We start from the raw sequence: 19,604 nt of genomic DNA on the forward strand, positions 1-19,604 counted from the left end.
CATGCTGGTCAAGAGTGATCCATTGTCACTTTCTTTGTAATCTGGAACAGGAAGGCTGGAAAAGCAGTTATAGAGCCCTGAAATAGTAGCTTTGGCATTAGCATACTGTTGCTGTTGAGGCAGGATGGGAACAAAGAGACTCTGATTCAGAAGACAAGAAGTGAACTGATTTATTTCAAATGCACTGCTCTTATATAGGGAACATTGTGCAGACCAATTTCATTGGTCTTAAAGTAAAAACATTTTACACCATTGGTGCGTGCTGAATGACGCACGGTGGCAGAACTTATCTACAAACAATGTGAACAACAAGAGAGATAGATAATCATTTACATTCCTTTCCAGATCTTTCCTAGGCCCAGCCTGGTTAGAAACCTCTCTTTTCCTCTCTGACTGAACTGAGAATATTCATAATCATACCTGCTCTTAGTGACAGCTAACAGTCCAAATACCAGTTTCATTCCTATCAGTATATGATTAAAACCATTAGATGTTGAATAAATTTTCTCATTCTCTTCAGAAAACTTTTTGTGGGCCTAATATTCCCTTCAGGCAATTGCCAAAATTCTTCTTTAAAGATATTGTATCTTAAAGTATTTTCTTCATGCTCTGTGATTGCAAGGGTGTGTGAGGTCCATTGTCTTTCCCCAGGTAAACATAATCAGACTTTTGTAGTATAACATAAATTACTTTGTTCATTAAATTCTGGTGTATGGGCCCTATTTATTTTAAAACTTATGTCTAATTTCTCAGCATCCATTGGGGTGTTTTGTGAAATTTGAGCTCCGCTATCAATCACATGTTCAAAGGATGTTTTCTAGGTCCTACTGGTATGTAAATATGGGGTTTATCCTTATGTCCTAGGGTGACCTTATGGTGCTTGTATCCCCATCAATGTGTTCTGTTTATGCTTGATGTTCACCAGGGGATAAAGCCTAAAGTTGTCCCAGCACTTAGTGAGGTTTTTTCTTTCATCTCTTTTCCTCTCCTCAAAGGGTTTTGGTTATGTTTTTTCTGTGAAAGTTTTTGGGTTTTTTTTCATGTTTCCCCTTTGCTCTCTTTTCCCCAAGTGTTCTCTGGTTGTTGCCTGAGAGCTGTACGGGGAGTATGTAAAACTACCACCTTCATCTACAGCTCATTTTTGCTTCAGGGGTGTTTTGATCCTTCTATCTCAGGCAGGATACGTTTAGAAGTCCTCATTTGGCACTCGGGAAGTCTCTTCAGTGTTTGGGCCCCTCTCAAAGGCCCAAATTTGTTCTCCAGGATGGGTTTCCCAGCCCATTTCCTTGCATGTTTTACTGTGTCACGCAAGAGTCTTGCCCAAGAGGATAGGTCATCTTGGGGATCTTGTAACACTTTGTTATGCATTACACCTCCTCTTTGTCTTGTCTTTGTCTTCTCTATTTTATCTTGTCACCTACTGAAAACATTTTCAATGTTATCAGGGCTTTTGTCAAAAGAGGTCTTAACATATTAAGATTGACTTCTGTGGAGATTAGGATGTGTCCCTTCAAGTGTCCATACCTTGCCTTGTAGCAGAGGTGAATATTTCATGAGATGACCACGTGGGTATGGAAGCTGTTCCTCCTCTTTCCATAACCTCTGTTCCTCCTGCCCAATATGCAATACTGCTGATTATTGAATGGGGTTGATTGATAGGCTCAGGTCCTATGTTTAATAAGACTCCTGGCTCCCAGTATCTGTCAGCTTCACTTCCATGCAGCAATATTCTACCTGCTCCTGGAGAGACTTACTCTCAACAAATGCTCAGTCTCTGACTTCCCTGGTTTTCATCCATATTTTTCCTGTATATTTGCCACTTACAAGGCATCCCAGGGAGTAGTACTGACCATGATTTTTTTCTGATCTCCTTGAGGTAATTTGAACACTTCAGTCTTAATTATGGGTACCATTTTTAATTCTAGAACTGCTTCCTTTTTAGAAGAGAACCTAGAGGTTCAGTCATTTCATTGGAGTCCCATTCTCCCTCATCAGCATTTTCATCAGGGTTTTCTCAAATACCACCATTTCAATGCTCAGGTGATACTATTAATTTTTTGATTTTTCTAACAGGGATTGGTGAGTTTTAATGTCAGCTCTAATTTGTTTTTCTCCAAAGTTTTTTGCTTTCCTTGGAATTCTTTTAACTGTTGTTTTACCTTGTCATTTTGATACCAAAAATGCATTTTTTTCTTTCCTTTATTTACTATCTCAGATGCTTCATTTATTTCATCATTTGTTCTCTTTATTGCCATGCAGCCTTTAAGCATAATCTGCATAACTGTAGTGTGCTTAGTATTAAAATGATGGAAGTGTGCTGAGAACTTAACAGAGCAAAAAATATTGGTGTTTTTTTACATTTTAACCATTCATTACAAGTTAATGTAACAACTGTAGTTTTTTTTTTCTTTTTATTTATGGCAAAAAACTCCATTGCAGTTAATGTTTAAAGATACGGGGCCTCTGGGTTTCAGAATACAAATAAGTGAGCATGGCTTCCTCTGGCAGCAAGACATGCTGTGTGTGTACTTGTACTTACCCTGTTGCCTGTATGCTTTGTTTACATGGCTGCTGAGGACCTGTCATACTTCCCTTTGGGTTTGGAAGGAACTTACACCGCTGGGACAGTATGTTGGGATCCAAAGCACAGGCAAAGGGTACATTCCCTTTCCTGGGGGCACCACTTCACCTGTTGTTTTCAGTACTTCTTCATACACTGGAGACCTGCATTAACATCCAGTCCAGCTTGAAAGGGCAGAATACAGGCTGTTCAAGCGCTTCCCCTTCTCCTAATGGGTGTGCTCTTAGTGCTTTTAGTGTGCTCTGAAAAGTCTCCCTGTCAGCAGAGAATCTCCCTTGCTCTGTCCTGGTTTCTCACCTTGTCTCTGGGTGAGACGGACACCTACAGTGGTTGTGTGACTAGTGGGGCTGTTGATGAAAATACCTTAAAAGGAGGTAATCAGATTGGTTTATCCTCTCAGCTGACAGTGAAATTAGAAATCTAGTTTAGATGGGGTGCTGAATTATTTGATTTATGAAGTAGGTATATAATTGCTTCCTTGCTGCCTTAAATGATGACATTTTCAGGTTCATTTTAGAGTGAGGAGTCTTATTCTGAAATGGAGACTTACTCTTCATGGAAAACTAGAAGCCAGCTCGAGGAACACTTAGATAATGGTGACTCCCAAGTACTATTTTGATCAGTACAGCTCCACTGTCTATTCTGAAGGCTCACTGCAGTTTCTAAATTGGCTTTGCAGTTTTATTTCAAAACAGTCCTTCAAATTCAAAGGCTTTGGATTTAATAAGGGAAGCATTTATCACTAGCTTAGGAATTTTATTTAATTTTAATTATAATTTTATTTTTTCCTAATGGTCAGTGAAAAAGACTTTTGGCATTTTAGCTGGCTGCATTTGGGGCTGTTAGTGATAAGTGATTAATTAATTTTAATCTGAAACCAATAAACTGCACAGTGAGTTTATACATGTATATTTTAGGGTGCATAGAAATAGATAAAAAACAAAATGTTCATAGTAGCAAATGTATCATGCAGTATTTGCTGTCCTTTCCCCTGCCAGCTTAGCATTGTATGAAACCTTCTCTTGAGTTCTAGACTTTTTGAAATGGATTGTTTCCTGGGTCTTAACATCTGAAGAATTATGCACATAGTGTATTTAAGTCTTAACCTAATCTTCCAGCTGAGTTTAGTTGGGCTAACTGTGTATTTACTTTGAATTTTTTTTTTTTAATACACTGAGAATTTCACCAGCATGCCGTTTATATTACAGCTGATTCATGTCATAATCCTCTTAAATCAAGGTGATTAAAGAATTTCCTAGAGTTGAAAGCTCTTTGTGCAAGATTTAAATTCACCACATCTCAGGGCAAATCCAGTAGATTGTGAGCTGATGCTTTGGTGTTTGTAACCTATATGGCACACTATTAATGTAATGATCAGACTGCCACTGCACTCATAGAAGCATAAATAACATTGAATGTATTGTATGCAACAGCAATTGCAATTGGAAATGTGAGGCTTAGAGCTTAGACTAGTGCATCTGGATCAGCAAAATTTGGATTTATGAAAGTGACACCAAAGGTACATTTAATTATCAGCAGCTTGGTTGAAGTTTAAAAAAGAAGAAAAGATGGCAAACCACCGTCAAGCAAAAAAAGCCCCAAGCTATTAATTTTGTACCACATCCTATAAAGAGTATGTGTAGGAAGTTGATCAGGAAAGTAGCAAATTCAGAAGTGCAGCAGCAAATTTTTGGAGGGGAGAACCCTCATCTAAAGTCTGTTCCATTCAAATACAGTGGTTTAATTTTTGTCACATGGCTTGCAAAATAACTCCCTATATAAACTGTAAAAGAAGTTCTAGAGTTAATAGACTGTGGAGTTTGAATTCTTTCTGTGATTTGGAGAAGTCATAGAGTGGAGATGGGCTGAGCCACTCCACAGTTTTTCAGATATATTTTTGAGTATTATGAGGTCTTAGAAGTTGGTAGTCATCTCAATTTCCTGTATTTGTTATTGGCTAAAAATATGGAAGAAAAAAGCCAACCCTTATTTATAAGGAAAGCTGCACAGAACTGCAGGTATTGCTGTCTTGGTGTGAATTGGTTTCAGTAAAATTATGAACTTGCCAAAGAGTACAAACATGGGCTGCTGGATATCCACTCTGCATTGTGAGCTAAAACTGTTGTCTATGTTTTCCTGCTGACAACTTTTAAGATTTAAAATATATCTGCTGTGAGAACCTTGGCCTTGCTCTGGGATCTCATGTGGTGGTGAAATTCCTCCTCCAACCCGTGCTTCCAAAGAAAACCTCCGCAGGCTTTAGCTGTTCGGTCTCAAGGCAGTTTATTGCTAGTTATCTAACAGATTATGTTCTTGGACTGCGGCTATTTGACCAGCGGCCTGGGTAGAGGCACACACACACCCTGACATCCTCTCTATCTGCTGTCTTCTTCGTCTCTCCCTCCGACCAGGGCTGCTGCTATCTTTTATATGCTGTATTATGTATAACATGTTTACAATTATTCCCCAATACCTACTACCTACGTTGCCAAGTGTTTTTCTATTCTAAACCAATCTGTGAATGCCAACATCACCAAGAACATGGAGGTAAGGAAAAAGAAGGAGGAAGAACAGGATCAGCCCACTTTCGTCCATCTTAGAACTTCTGACCCCCATGTACAAAGTGAAAACCCCCCTGTACATGTGTTAAAACCCCCCTGTACAATACTAAAAAAATTTCCCCTCTACTTTGTAACTACTTTTACTATACTATCTAACCTTTTGTGATTGCTCGTTCCACCTCCAAAGTTGGTAATTCATTCCATGGCTCAAACTCAAAATCACAGCTGTTTTTCAGTTGTCTGCCAGGGTTTAGAATGCTTCTGACCAAGGCATGTAACCTCTAAAAATGTCTGAGAGACATTCTGAGTTCCCACAATCTGCCATTAAAACACAGACCATATCACTCTGGTACTGTCAAAGGAGGTGAAAAGACTTCTGAAGAAAGAGGGAGCGTCTTGTTTGCAGAGATTTTGCAAGACTTCCTGGCTTATTCCTTTCATAGTAGGAGACATCTGTAGCAAGAAATGAGAACTCTTTGCTGTAGGTGTTGTTGTAGGTACTGTTACAGTGCTGGATCATGGTAGCCAGAGCATTCTAATGCCAGTGTGGAACTAAGATGATGATAAATCCTGGAGCCATTTTATTAAAACACAGCAGTTTCTTTGGGTTTGCTTTTAGGGAAGTGAATATGTCACAAAATGTTAAATGGGAAAATACATATTTATCAGGAGGAAAGCATGCTGCTTAATTTCTAGGAGGAGGGTGTAAAAGTTTGGAATTATGGGACCAGGGCAGACGCTTCAGGGCTTTTTCATTTGCTTTGTGACAGTTTAGCCCCTAGCACAAAATTGTACTCTCAAAGGCTGAGTTATGGAATAGACAGGGAATCAAAAAAAGGTGTGGCTGAATGAGAACTGGTTTCTTAATTTAAAAATGCAAATGGCCTTAATGATCTGTAATTTAAATAAATTAATAATTGGATGCTTAGAAACACAGAGAGTGAGATGAAGGACCAAAACAGGGAGAGGGAAGAAAAGCCCCCTTGTATTATGACACTCAGTCCTTTATTTCTGTAGCTGTTGATGCATAAAGATGACTGAGCTATTGCCGCTTTTCCTTTGCTCCAGCATTACCACATTTCCGATCAGTAAGGGAGAGTGCTGCATACAAGGGCAACCTCTAGAAGCACCTTTTTCACTTTCTGTTGAGGTAATCAGATGTCAGCATTCTCTAATAGCATCCAATTATAGAACGGATTTAAAATTTTTGACAGAGAGGAAGCAATTGCTTAAAAGCTTGAGGCTGCAATAGTATCAGGGGAAGAAAAATATGTATTTTTTAGTATTCTCAACAGTTTCATATGTATATTGCTAGCAGGTTCCTTTCAATTCCATTGCATTTTGATGACAGGCAGTTTCATTGCATTTTGTTCACAGGCATGAACACATATGCAAAAGTATCATGAAGGCAGTGGCGCTTCGTTGGAAATGAGCTTTGTTCAACAGTGATGCTTTTAAATTAAATAAACCCCAAAACACACACAAAACAAGAAAATAAAATTATGTTGTATTCAGGCATAAGTAGATGTCCTCCTTTTTCCTCACAGCAAACTATTCAATTTTATGAGCTATTTTTTATTTTTTACATTTTTTTAAAATTTTATTTACTGTTTTTATGATGCATCCTCTGTTGTAAGTCACATTACTTTTTTTTATAGTGACATTAACTTCCTTCTTTATATATAGGGCTTGCAGATACTAAATGCCTCACATTTCCACAAAATATTCAGGACTGATTATTATTACAATGACTTCTATGATTTCTACTACTAAACATCAATCAGTTTAAAATTTGAAATTCATTAATATCTCTATAATTTTGTAGTTTTTGCTGCAATAAATGTTTCAGTTAATGCTGTTTGGGAAAGGAGCTTATATGAAAGCCATTTATTTCTGTGCTTAATTATTTAAAAAGTATAGATTTCTTATGAGTTAGTTTAGTATATATCTTAATTGATATTTAATAAAGTCATAGAACCTTGTTTATTAAAGTGTAGAAAACGAATTATAGCTCAAATACTGAATGACATAAAATAGAAAATGATCTTTGCATTTTAGCCAGGGCTTGTTTGGTTATACATGCACCAATTTGTGTTTTCTTTCTCTACATACTGAACTGAATGCACAATACACTGAACATTTCTGTGTTGAGACAGCTACTAAAATGTGACCAGTGAAATGTCACTAGTCAAAATATTTTGGGCATTTATAAATTTGCTCTTGTGAGCAACTTATTTCTTCTGTACCTATCAGGAGATTAGGAAGTAAAAAAACCTTAGAAAATAGCTAGAAAATTCTCCTGAATGGGCAGCAGAATCCCTTTCACACAAATGAATTCCCCAGGGCTGCAAAGCCAGCAAGAGCTGACATGGGTAAGGGCCGGGACAGAATAAGTAAGTCTCAAAATTAACATCTTTGAATTTTAAGAGTCATTGTGTAAGTAATTAAAAAGTATTAAAATTGCCTTAAATTGAATTTATTTCATCTGTCCATTTGCAACAAGGTCACAGGGATGAAAACTCTGTAGGAATACAGTCCTTCTATTTTACAGTACCTTTCTATCTATATCAGGAATACAATACTTCTATCTTTGGTGAAAGCAGCTGAGTACTGAGCTGCTTACTTTGAGATAGACCTTGGCCAAGTACAAGATCAGAAACCTCACCCCTCTTTACCAGTCATTATCCTTTCCAAGATTCTCATCCAAACCTGACCACAGTGCCTTTCTCTCACCCATAGCCTAATTACCAAAGACTAAGTGTAGTGGTAACATACTGCTCCTGTAATTTCACTGCCTTTTTCAGCTGAAAATTTCTCTTCTTACTATTTGTGTGGCTTCATTGCTCCTAGCTGTAGAAGTTGGCCATAAAGTAGGTGTCAGTGGTTCAACACCTGTATAATTTGAATTTACCTAGGACAGGCTGAGTTGGTCCATAACTTTTTTGAGGCAATAGTTACCTTTCCTTGGCAGAGCTGTTACCAGGCTCCAAATGTTCCCTTTCCTGATAACCCTGACAAGACTTCAAGGAATTCAGATCTTTAAGCCATCTGGATCCTCCTGAGATTTCATCACTCTTTGTCTCTGTGGGATTGTGGAGCTGTAGAAGAGGCAGGAGAGAGCACAGCTGTTGAAGAAACTCCATAGGAAAGCACTTAGAGTTGCAGTTTTCATTCAACTCTTCAGCCTGAAAACAGAAAAATCCTATAAGAACTCTTTCCACTCTCCAGAGTCTTAATAAGTATTGTTTGTTGAAGAAATAAATATGAACAAAAAATCAGTAAATATACTTGCCTGAAAACAAGGAGCATTTTTCTCACTGCTGTTTTCTTTTCTGCACTTCTGTGTGTGTACATGGTAACATGGGAACATAGACATTCAATTGCTGGTAGGTAGTAGTCCAACAGCAATCCTCTAAGCAGGCTTTCCTAGAGGAAGATTCTTTTAGGAAGCTTAAATTGGCTTGGGTGCATGCTGACTTGTTTTTTCCCCCCCTCTCATTCTTTCAATCTTCTACTCTCCTACTCCCTAACAGCCATTTTTCTGCCTTCCAGTCAGTGCATTGAACCCCACTGCTTCCCTTTTTCTCACCAGTATTTCCTCATATTTCTATTTGATCTTATACAGTTCCTCATTCCACATATTTTTTCTAACATCACTGTGCCTTTATCATCTCCCTCAGTGTCTCCATCCTCCAGCCTCTGCATATTCTCTCTCCACCTGCCTGCTCCTTTTGAATGATCTGTTCTTTGCTCTTCTGCAGGTTCTTCTTTCCCCTTTTTACCTAAGTTGCTGAACATTACCCTGCTTTAAGACAATCATAAATAACGGAAGATATTTCAATTACCTAGCTCTCTCTGTTTAGGGTATAAAAAATAGTGCTGATTTTTGGCTCAAGATAGTCTATTGTCATGCAGTGAAAAACTCCAGTATCTTATTTTTTCTGGACACCGCGGAAAAATATCCTCACAGAAATCACAAAACTTTCAATAATATTGTGCTTTGTCTCTTGGCAGTAGCTACACTTGCTGTGGCATAGAGAACTGAGAACCTAACTGAAATAAATCCTCTGTTTATATTAGCAGCAGTGCTGCAGGGAGACATGCCTTCCTTTCTTGCCCACCTTCAGAGCTCTTCTGCCCCAGTGTTGTCATGGCCCTGTCTGTGGTCAGTTCTCAGGTAGTTCGAGGCAAAAGAAAATCAGAGATGACGCATAAAAGAGGAGCATGTTTAATCTACAATTTTGTGTGTACAGTTCGGAATAGTCATAAATGTTCCATTTAATGGAAGGGCTGTAATTTTTCTTTTCAGCAAGGTGCACCACATATTTCTGCTTCAGCAGAGATTGCAATAGAAGCCGATAACAATACAGGATGAAGACTTGCAAAAATGTTTTTTTAATGTAATTTATATCATTTTCTAAAATGCTTTCTTGTTTATTCTCCCTTAGAGACATGTGAAGAAAGTGACTAATGATTCAGACACAGAGATGTGAAATATTGCATCAATAAGATTTTTTCATACTTTTTTTCCTAAACCAAAAAGCATTATCTATAAAATATGAGGCAAAGTTACCCAACTGAAAACATTTCCTTGGAAGTAATTCAGAGCACCGATAATTGTGATTAATGTGGCCTGCAAACTCCTATTGACAAGATCTTGACACAGAATCAAGCAAACAAGAAATGTGTTGGCCTTTCACTCAGCTTCCATCCTCCAGATATGCAGAAAGTGTACTTGTGGCTGCAGAGTAGCAATGCTAATAATGTTAATATTTTAAGATATTTTCATAATGCTCCATTTAGTCAAATTTATTTTATGTAAATTATTTTGCAATTTCTGTATTTCTTTTCACTTATTGTAACAAAAAACAGCAGTGTGTGTCTTAATGTAAGAGTAATTGCATTCCTTTCCATTTCCTTTGGAACTTCTTGTCCAAGTATTACAACTTCCCCATTTTCCAGTTAGTGTCATTTTTTCCTTCATCTCTTTTGGCACATTTCAGACGTAAGTGTTTTAATTCCTTCCCCAACTATACACATATTTTGGACATCTGTCTTCCATTCTCTTATGTTTGTGCACAGGTAAATAATTAATTTCCCTTTTTTTTTTGTAAATGGTCTGTTTTCCTTAAATAATATTTTCAGTCTGTGGAAGAACAGGAGTGCAGTTTCTCTTGAGAATGCTTTATGTGCAAGACAATGAACAGTGGTATCCTCGAGAGATGTTGCAGTGTTGTGCAGAGTTCTTTTCAACTAATATCTTTCCATTTATGACCAGCTTTCTGTGAAAGCACCTGATAGAAAGTGGAGGAAATTCCATGGAGAGCTCAGATATTGCTTATTGAAATCCTGCTGTTACTACCTTTTTGGGCACTCTCTTTTAAATGAGAAATATGATTCCTTACTGAAACTTACAGCCTTCTTTCCTGTCTCCTGCTCCCTTCTGGTTCCATGAATAAGTCTTTTCAAAATACTGTACATCTCTCTCCTTGGGTTGTTCAGCATAGCCCTGATCCTGATCTGCTCTTCTAAGAAGAGGTGCTTTAAAATTGAGAATCCTCAGCTCTTGAGTGGATTTGGCCTCCAGGGATGACACATGTTCATCTCCCTTGTACTCCTCCTTTTGCCATGGAGTAAAAACCTGATGAAAATTTCCTCTCCACCAAAATCCTTCTTACCTCTAGAGGCCAGACAGTCCCCATTTTGGTTGAAAGACTTGGGGACCTTGAAGGCAGAGGTGTTATTACATAAAAGTCTAAATGGAAGTATGGTGATATTAATGCAGTTCTTTCAGACACTGAGTTGACTTTTTGTAATTCATTGAGCCAAGGAATCTAAGGCAAGTTTATTTGCTTACATACTTAAGGGAAGGCCTTGAAATAGGAGAGTCTTTATGGTGGCTTTTAGGAACACATTATGTTTTCCTCTCAGAATATGGTGGAAATCTATAATTCAAGTGCCTGTGATGAGAGGCAACAATGATCATACCAGGTAAGAGAAATGAACATTCTGTCTCTTACAGAGCTCAGAAAAATGGGAAGTGTGAAGTGCATTGATTACTTGAAAAAGTACAAGTAGCATCTGTTCAGATGCATTTTTTTGTTATTCTCAGCCACTCCATGTTTTTATTGCTGATTTTGTCAAAAAACCCAAACAAGCCTTGTGTCAAAGAGGATTTGTAACAAGATATATAGAGGTATATTGTCCGAGATTTATCTTACTGCCATCAAGTATTGAATGTCCTTAGTTGGTTTCAATGGAACATCCATGCACATGCATTGTATTTAATAAAGCTCAAGAAAAAGGAAATTAAAAAAGAAAATTTTTATTTTCATGTGAAGTATGAAAAGGAGGTTTTGAAAAACATGTGAGTTATTTAGGATAAGAGTCCAACCAATGATGCTAAGAGTCCTCTGGTGTTTCCAACAGGGATACTTTCAGAGGACGAGTAGTATAGATCTTTTGGTAGGGTGGGGAGGTTCCAGCATGACTGTTGCCTGGGTAATCAAGCTGCTCTGTCCATCAGCAAATCTCTCTCCTGGGTACCACTTCATAATTTCATTGTGGTGTGCCATAGAAACCCCCATTTCTGCCTCTTCCTTTCAGACTGTGAGAATGGCCTTCATTTCTGGTCCTTTGGGCAGTGGCTGTCAGACCACTGTCCAAGGCTATCTGGCACCTACAGTCAGCCATTTGCAGTGGTATGGTGCCTCAGAAACTCTTCCCTTTGCTCTCGTAGTGATGAGAAAGTAACTGGAAAACTACCAGAGTAGTCAGTGCTGAGTTTTTACATGAATGGACTTTGGATTTCTCTAGGTCTTGTGGTTTTATTAATTATTTTTCCACCAAAGTGGTTCTGTGCTACATGAAAGATGTTCAATTAGCAGCATGCAGCAATGTAGATCAATTTGCATAGTCAATTGATATGACCAAGTTCAGATCCTTTTATGAAGAACTAGGAGGCAGTCAGAAACAGTGGAAATACTTTTTTGTCTTTCTTACTGTAGTTACATATAATGTTTGATATGGACACATCTTCATCTTTCCTAGATCAGTTGAGAGAGATGATTTGGACTAACTTGTGCCTTTACTTTCTGGGCTGTTTTCAGTTTAGGGGAAAATACAGAGGATCATGCATCACTTGGAAATTGGTTTCTGTAGGTACCTATAGTCACTTCCCTAATTAGCTGATACTGTAAGACTTGTGCTGGAAACTTCAAAGACCTTTAGTTACTTCTTATACTCAGGAAAAAGAAATTACTTAAACTAAATGGTGTAAAATCTTTGCAAAATATAACTGTTAATCCTTGTTTTCCAGAAGTACGTGCTTTTTAATGCGGATGTGGATTTTCAACCATAGATCTACATGCATGTGCCCAGAGTTGAGGCGTAGAACTAATCCAACTGTTTCTCTTAGTCTTTTAACCATAACCTGATTCAGCATGTTTGGTTTTGATTCAGAGACTGACATTTTTGATAGATGTATGTTATAATGCTCATTACTAAAGGATACTATAATTGACTGTAGAAACAGAAGTATTATGTTGTTGTTGTAATGTATCTAGTTTGAATTCACTCTGAACCTTTGCCCAACTGAAGGAACTGCAGATCCAGGACTTTGTTCAGTTCCCTTTCCCTTTGTCTTTTCTGCCCCCTTGCCCAAGTGGTATAGTATGTAAGTATTTGTTGTTAAAAGGAAAGAAAAACACATTGATAGTAATGGGACACTGAAGACTTCCTTGAAAGAACTGTATGAGGAATGACGGGTCAGCTCAGAAAGCTGTTCTCAGAAGCAAAATTGAATGTGCAGTTCAGTAGCTGAGCCACACTGTGTCACCATTGGACTTCACTTCTTTCCACTCTATCTTTCTCATTAAAGGTGAAGATATTTACAAAGCCAGAGAAGAGGGGTCTGAAATGTGGGGGGCAGTTGAAGTGCAAGAAGATGAAGATACTCTTGTGGAAGTTCCATTGGACCAGGTAGGATCAAGCTTTAAATAAATGGCTTTTTCTTTTTTCTTTTTTTTTTTTCTTTTTTTTTTCTTTCAGGCATACAGCTTAATTCTTTGGGGATGACTGTAAGCTCAACAATACTGCTTCTTTTTTGGCAGCTTTATCAAATCTCCCTTTCTGTGTTAATATGTCAAATGTCAGTTACCTCTTCATCAGCTTCAGAACTGCTCTGAGAGCTCACCTGAATTGCAGTCTCTTTATACTGGTAGAGCAGTATTCCTCCAGTCCTGGACCACAACAGGTGCTGATTTATCCAATTTTTGTTAAAGCTGACAGCACTTTGTTCTGTTGGAGCAACATGGTGCTTTGTTGGCCAATTTTTTAGTCCTAAGATTTATGTTCAATAAAAAGGTCTTGACAACTAAATATAAGATTATATCTCCCTTTTTGTACTTAGATTTACACTCCTATGGACTGAAATAATACAAGGAATATATAAATTGAACTTAAAAGTAACAGCAGTTACTATCCTTTATCTTGCTTTCAGTATAGACTTCTGTATTTGTAGGAGAAATTGGAAGAAGTGTGGTAAGTATGGGGAGGAAAATATCCTTAATGAGGGTAGGGAGTGGATTTGTGGGCTAAAAGGTAGGTGAAAAGCCATCTGGTTTGGTGAAATTTAAAAGGTCAGCTGGTTGATATTTAACTGGCACCTATTTACATATGGTGGTCCTCAGGGTTTGATACTGGATCTGAGTCATTATAGTATGTTCATGGGTAACACAGATGATGGTGTGGGACACAGTCTTATTCAGGTCCAGCTGTCATTATCAAGTGAATGTCTTTCAGAGCAATCTCAACAGCTTGAAGGAATAGGATGACTTGAGCCTCACGAACTTCCACAAGAAAGAGAGGTACAAAGTTGAGCACCTGTAGTGCAGTTAAGTCTCAGTTCAGTCTTGACACAGATGGGCTAGAAAGGAGCTGCAGAAAGGGCCATGAAGCTCCTGTGGTTGGGAAGTTGAGTCAGCAGTGCTCCCTGTGGGGATGAGGTGGAATATGCAGGCTGGGCTAGCAAAAGCACAGCCAGCACATCAAAGTCATGGATTATCTCTCTTGATCTCTGAGGTTTCATCTAGAGTATTTGTCCAGCTTTGAGTCCTTTGCAGCAGAAGAGAGATACTTAGAAACAGGAGAAAGTTCAGCACAGCAACAAACTAAAAAGTTTATGGGCTAGAGCTTATGACACAATTTAATTGCTTACTAAATAGTGCTTAATGTTTAGTTGGCTGTTTTGTTTGTTTTTTTTTTAATTGATTTGTATTGTGTAAAAAAATACTAGCCATATATACCTTTAGCTTGTATTCTGCTTTTAAAAACAATACCTGAGGGGAAATAGATGTTGTATGAACTTATTAGCCACTTTGAAAATTGGCACCATACAATCTAAAAAAAAGATAGATTTTATCTTAGGCTCCTGTTGCTAAGAAGGATCATTCTCATTATTTATTCACTTCAATGGGAAGGAATGTTGCTCAGCTATTTTATAGGTATTGTTCTTGAAGACACATGAATCAGGGCTCATCAGCCCTGTTAATTGTGGTTGTCCTGGTGGGGTGTGGTGATAATTAGGATGTGTTGTGTTATGTTGATAGCACTGACATTGGGGAAGAACATGCCGGCTGTTGTCTTAGTCTTTGTTTCTTATATCATTCTGTAGCACATCCTACTCTGGTCTTGACAGTGTAATAATCAAATTCAGAAATTATTAGCCTGTTTATTGGCCTCTGGAGGTGTGTAAAGAATTCCTCTGGGTAGTGTAGAACATTTGGCTGTGTAAATTGGGTTGTCAGGCCTTAGTTTTTAGGCTGACTGCAATTCATATGAAATCCAACCCTGGACTGGTTGGAGAAGTAAGACAGCTGCCTTACTTCTCCACAGAGGTCCTACAGCACAGGCAGTAGCTCTGTGTGTCTCACCAGTTTGCCTCTGCCCATGAATGGTGACCATCCCTAGGGAGGGCAAAACCTCTCTACTACCACTTCTCTGTTTGGCAATGGAACTGTTCACACGGTTGCCAGTGAGCATCAGATGTGTTGGCAAGCTTGCAATGCTAGGAACTTGCTGAATACCTCTAAGCTCATGTACCAAGGTCCATTCATCATGTTCAGATGGAAATATTTTTCACTTGCTACCAACAGATTTTGCTATCTATCAGACAAGGAACTGCAAGCAGGTGTATTTGATGGGGAAAAGATATTTAAAAAATCAGTCATACACAATCTGATTTCTACGTTTCCATAAAAGCCAAACAAAGCACCAAAATTTATTGCAAAAGAAGCCATGGTTTATACATAATGTTAAAACTTCATGTATAGTTTCCTTGGTAATCTCACAAGAAGCCATGTCCTTCTGAGTATTCATGTGTGAGTGCTTTCTATTCCCAGATAACTAAGGTCTCTCTAACCTTAGAAGAATTTAGCATTTTGTATATTCAGGTTCATATTAATGACTATTTAAAATTGTTTTAAATTATATGATGTAAAGCTTTTTAGCTTTTTCTTATCTGCACTGCAGTGTCTGTTATTGGTAGAAATATGGGAAAGGACAGCCAGACAGGGCTTGACTATCTTGCATAATGCATAAATATTTACATGCCAGCTTTCACTAGAATGCTGACACTTCTGATAGGCTATCATTTCCATCAGCCACATAAATGAGGTGGTGAAGATAGAGCTTCATATTTTTTTCTTTTTATGCACCTTCTCTGTCTTGCTGTTTGAAATACACAGTTGAACAAATGCCAGATTAGCCATTAACTAAACCTAGCGTTATACTGGCTAGACTCTCATTTATGTCCTGTTCTGTAAAACGCTATCGGCTAGCTGAAAACACATTAAAAGAACAGGGTTTGCTTTACTCCAGACTAGCTGACAGTTGTAATTGAACATCAAAGAAGAAAAAAATGAATATTTTGCCTTAAACCAAACCAGACCTTTCTGTTCTACATTCTTTACCAAGACTTCAGCTCCCAAATACAAAATGATTAGTTTCTTCTTTTGACATACAGGCTTACTTCAGGTTGGTTGTTTGCATCACTGTGTCAACTTTCATGGGGACTGATGACAGACTATGAAATCAGTTGTGCAAATAGCAAGGGAATAACAGAGAGACAGTGAAACAATAGTAGTTTCTTACTGGAGATAGTAATTAAGTGTGTTACTTTGAATTTGCTAGTAATAATGCAAATATATTCAAAGTAACTTTGAGAGAAAAAATTCTACCTTTAAAGCTTTCAGAAAATCCTACTCTTTTTTTTTCATACTGTGTAAGTTCTAAAATACAAAAGCAGCAATTTCTAGTGATAATACTGAAATAACATTGCATGTTTGCACTTGTTTATCCATTTCCATAAGCATGGCTGTATTTCCTTGCCAAGCCCTTGGGAGTAAGCAGGAGAGTTATGAGACCTGAAGTACCCAGTGTATGACCCCATAAGGAATTCGTGTTGTGCCAGCCTGGTTTGCCATGGGGTATATGATACTGGCTATTAAGATGTGATGTAGAAAGAGATTCCATTTAGCTTTTGGTTTGTTCTTTGGGTTATTTCCCCCTCTAGATTCCTCATCTGGTTCTCTCCTTCTATGTTTATTTCTAAAAAATAGTTGTTGATAAATTTATGTAACAGGCACTGGTTTGGACTTTTTCTGTAGATGTTCACATTCTTGGTTCTTTCATTATCCATTTACTTTCCACTTTTACAGACATATCCACTGATTAATGCAGTCCTCCATTCATTATTTCGCATTTTCTGGGCTGTGATGTGATGTGAGATTGTGTATCTCCCCTAGGTGAGCTGGAGCTGGAATATATCATCAGTAGCAGAAAATTTGCACCTTTCATTTGCAGTTTTCATTATGGAGTACACATTTTGCATTAGAGACCCAAGATTCACCTCAGTGAGCAGAATAAAATATTTATCTTCCTCATTGCCAAAGGCAAAATGTTAAAGTTTATGTTGATTCAACATTACAAGAAGCTGACTTCTTGAAGAGACATTCTTTGATTAAAAAGGCTACAATATTTCACGAGGAAACATTTTGTACTTCATCAGTAAGAATTTCAAAATGGCATTTGAAAAGATTGCATGCAGAACTTCTTATCCTCAAATTTTGCTACAAGTGATGCAGCTGTAATTTAAGCCTTATGAATTTGGAATGCTGACAAGCCAGCAGATAATATTTTCCACTGCATGTTCTTCTTTCAGCTCAACTGATTTACACTTAATGTTGTTATTGTTTGTCTGTGTGAGATAGGAAAACTTACTCTGATTGGTTCCTTGCAGTTCAGAATGAGAAGGGAGCTCTTTCCTTGGTTTCTGTGGTGCCTTGAGAAGGCTGACCAAGAACAGAGGCTAGACAGAGTTAAAGAATAAAGTAAGTATTTATTAAAAAGCCTTAATAGATACACCTTAGGCTCTACAAGAGCACTTTCTCAAGGCATCATTGGGTGACTGTGATTTATGAAGTTGTAGTAGCAATACCTGACCTTGTCTTTAAAGGTCAGGCATCTGTGTGGCCAATAGTTGAAGGGCCTTCACTTTTTCTGAGTGAAGTGCAAATCTCTTGTAAAACTAGTTTTGATACCACTTTGAAAAAAGTTTCCTCTGTAACCCTGTTTTAAAAAAATTCAGCAATCCTAGAGCAGGCAGTTTCTCAAATTGCATAGCTTATTTGCTTTAAATTGTATTTTTTCAGTCTCAGTAGGACACTTTTAAAAATGCTTAACAGTGTTCTCATTATCTACAGGTATGCTCAACAGATCATACTATATTATAGGAAGTGAAGTTTAGGCAAATTTTATTGAAAATTTGCATGCAAAACATTGTGGGGAAAAATAAATGTAAGCATCATTGAAGTAGATGGGAAAAAGTATTTTTTACTTAGTAACATATTAGAGAATGTTTTTCCAATTTTATTATAAGATCATAAAATCTTTGAATGGTTTAGGTTGAAAAGGACCTTAATAATCATCTCATTTCAACCCCTCCACCACAGGCAGGGACACCTTCCACTAGATCAGGTTGCTCAGAGCCTCATTATCCTGGTCTCGAACACTTCCAAGGATGTGGCATATGTAGCTTCTCTGGGCAAGCTGCTCCAGTTTGTCACCACCCTCACAGTAAGGAATTTCTTCCTAATTGTCACTACAGCCCTGCCCTCTGTCAGTTTGAAGTCATTCCCCTTGGTCCTGTCACCACATGCCCTGGTAAAAAGATCCTCTCCAGATCTCACTAAGACCCCTTTCAGGCCCTGGAAGGTGCTGTGAGCCTGCAGCCTTCTCCAGACTGAAAACCCTCAACACTCTGAGCCTGTCTTTATAGGAGAGGTCTATATCCCTTATTCTGACACTCCCCAGAGGGCAGTGCTCAAAGATGCTGGCTTCTCTATTATGGCTGCATTATGATTAAAGAATGAAGTATGCTTGCAGTTATAGACAATGAAACCAATGAAAAGTTGTTTGAAAAGCTGTTTTTTCTATACTTCAAGTTCTTTAGTTTTCATTCATTCTAGTTGGACTTCTAGGTGCTGTGACATTATGAAAAATTAGACTCTGTGGGGTAAGTACTGTAAAAAAAAATGGCATCCATCTCATAAAAAAGTTGGGAGTTTAAATGTCGTGGGGATAAAGACTTTGCCTTCAGGAACAACAGTGTATTTTGTGCAAATATGGGAACTATGTGGGAAGTGTAAGACAGTTGCACCCTAACTATCCATTTGCTTGTTTATAAAAGCCTGGGTTTTGTAAATGATGTGGAAGAGAAGAGGGCTGCTGTCACTTAGCAACACTTTCTGGTTCAGGAACAAAATGTTTCGCTGTTGGAATCTGTGCAGTGCTGCTACAAAACATTCCTGAGTAGGAGCAGGGGGAGTTCAGTTCTGGAGAGCTTTGGTGCAATCGAAGTCAAGTGTTCCTGTTGCTGCATTTGTGAGATGTATTCATGCTGCTCTTCATGACCATTAAGATTTTTATTGTCTACCTTATTGTTTGTCTGCTGTGACCATTAGCCAAGTAAACATTTCTAAACTACTTCAATAAAGCAAAATTATGTTTTATATTAATGGTACAAAATAATTTCTGCCTTAAATAATTTGTGATACTTTTCAGTATCAGTCATATACAAACCTTCTGAGAGGTTTGCATTAGCATCCTTAGAGGAAAAGAAGTCAAATGCTTCAATGTCTGAAGATTTCCTGACTTACTGCTTTTGAGTGATGATGGTATTTGGTAATGTAGCTCTTAATGAAGGATAGCATGATCAGTGTAATTAGAATACATATTTCTGTTTTAAACACTCTGTTTTTGCTGAGATTAAAAATACTGTCAAGCAACCCTACTTCTTGAATGCAAAATGAAACTGGTTCTGTTTCTCATCACCCTGTTAGTTAAGTCAGGTGGTTTCCAGAAGGCGAGCTGGGTCTGTATTTCCAGCAAGAAGCTGAGAACTG

The 19,604-nt window shown here is 37.9% G+C and overlaps 1 protein-coding gene across 1 annotated transcript in view; it reads left to right on the top strand.

Annotated features, from left to right (window-relative positions):
• DCDC2 (doublecortin domain containing 2) overlaps positions 1–19,604 on the top strand; it is a 53,197-nt gene that overhangs the window by 26,326 nt on the left and 7,267 nt on the right. Inside the window, exon 8 of the mRNA XM_021553362.3 lies at positions 13,022–13,122. Coding sequence (XP_021409037.1) covers positions 13,022–13,122 — 101 coding nt within the window. The remainder of the gene's footprint in view (positions 1–13,021; positions 13,123–19,604) is intronic.

The sequence above is a fragment of the Lonchura striata genome, chromosome 1 (assembly GCF_046129695.1).
Source record: "Lonchura striata isolate bLonStr1 chromosome 1, bLonStr1.mat, whole genome shotgun sequence".
Classification (NCBI taxonomy): Eukaryota; Metazoa; Chordata; class Aves; order Passeriformes; family Estrildidae; genus Lonchura; species Lonchura striata.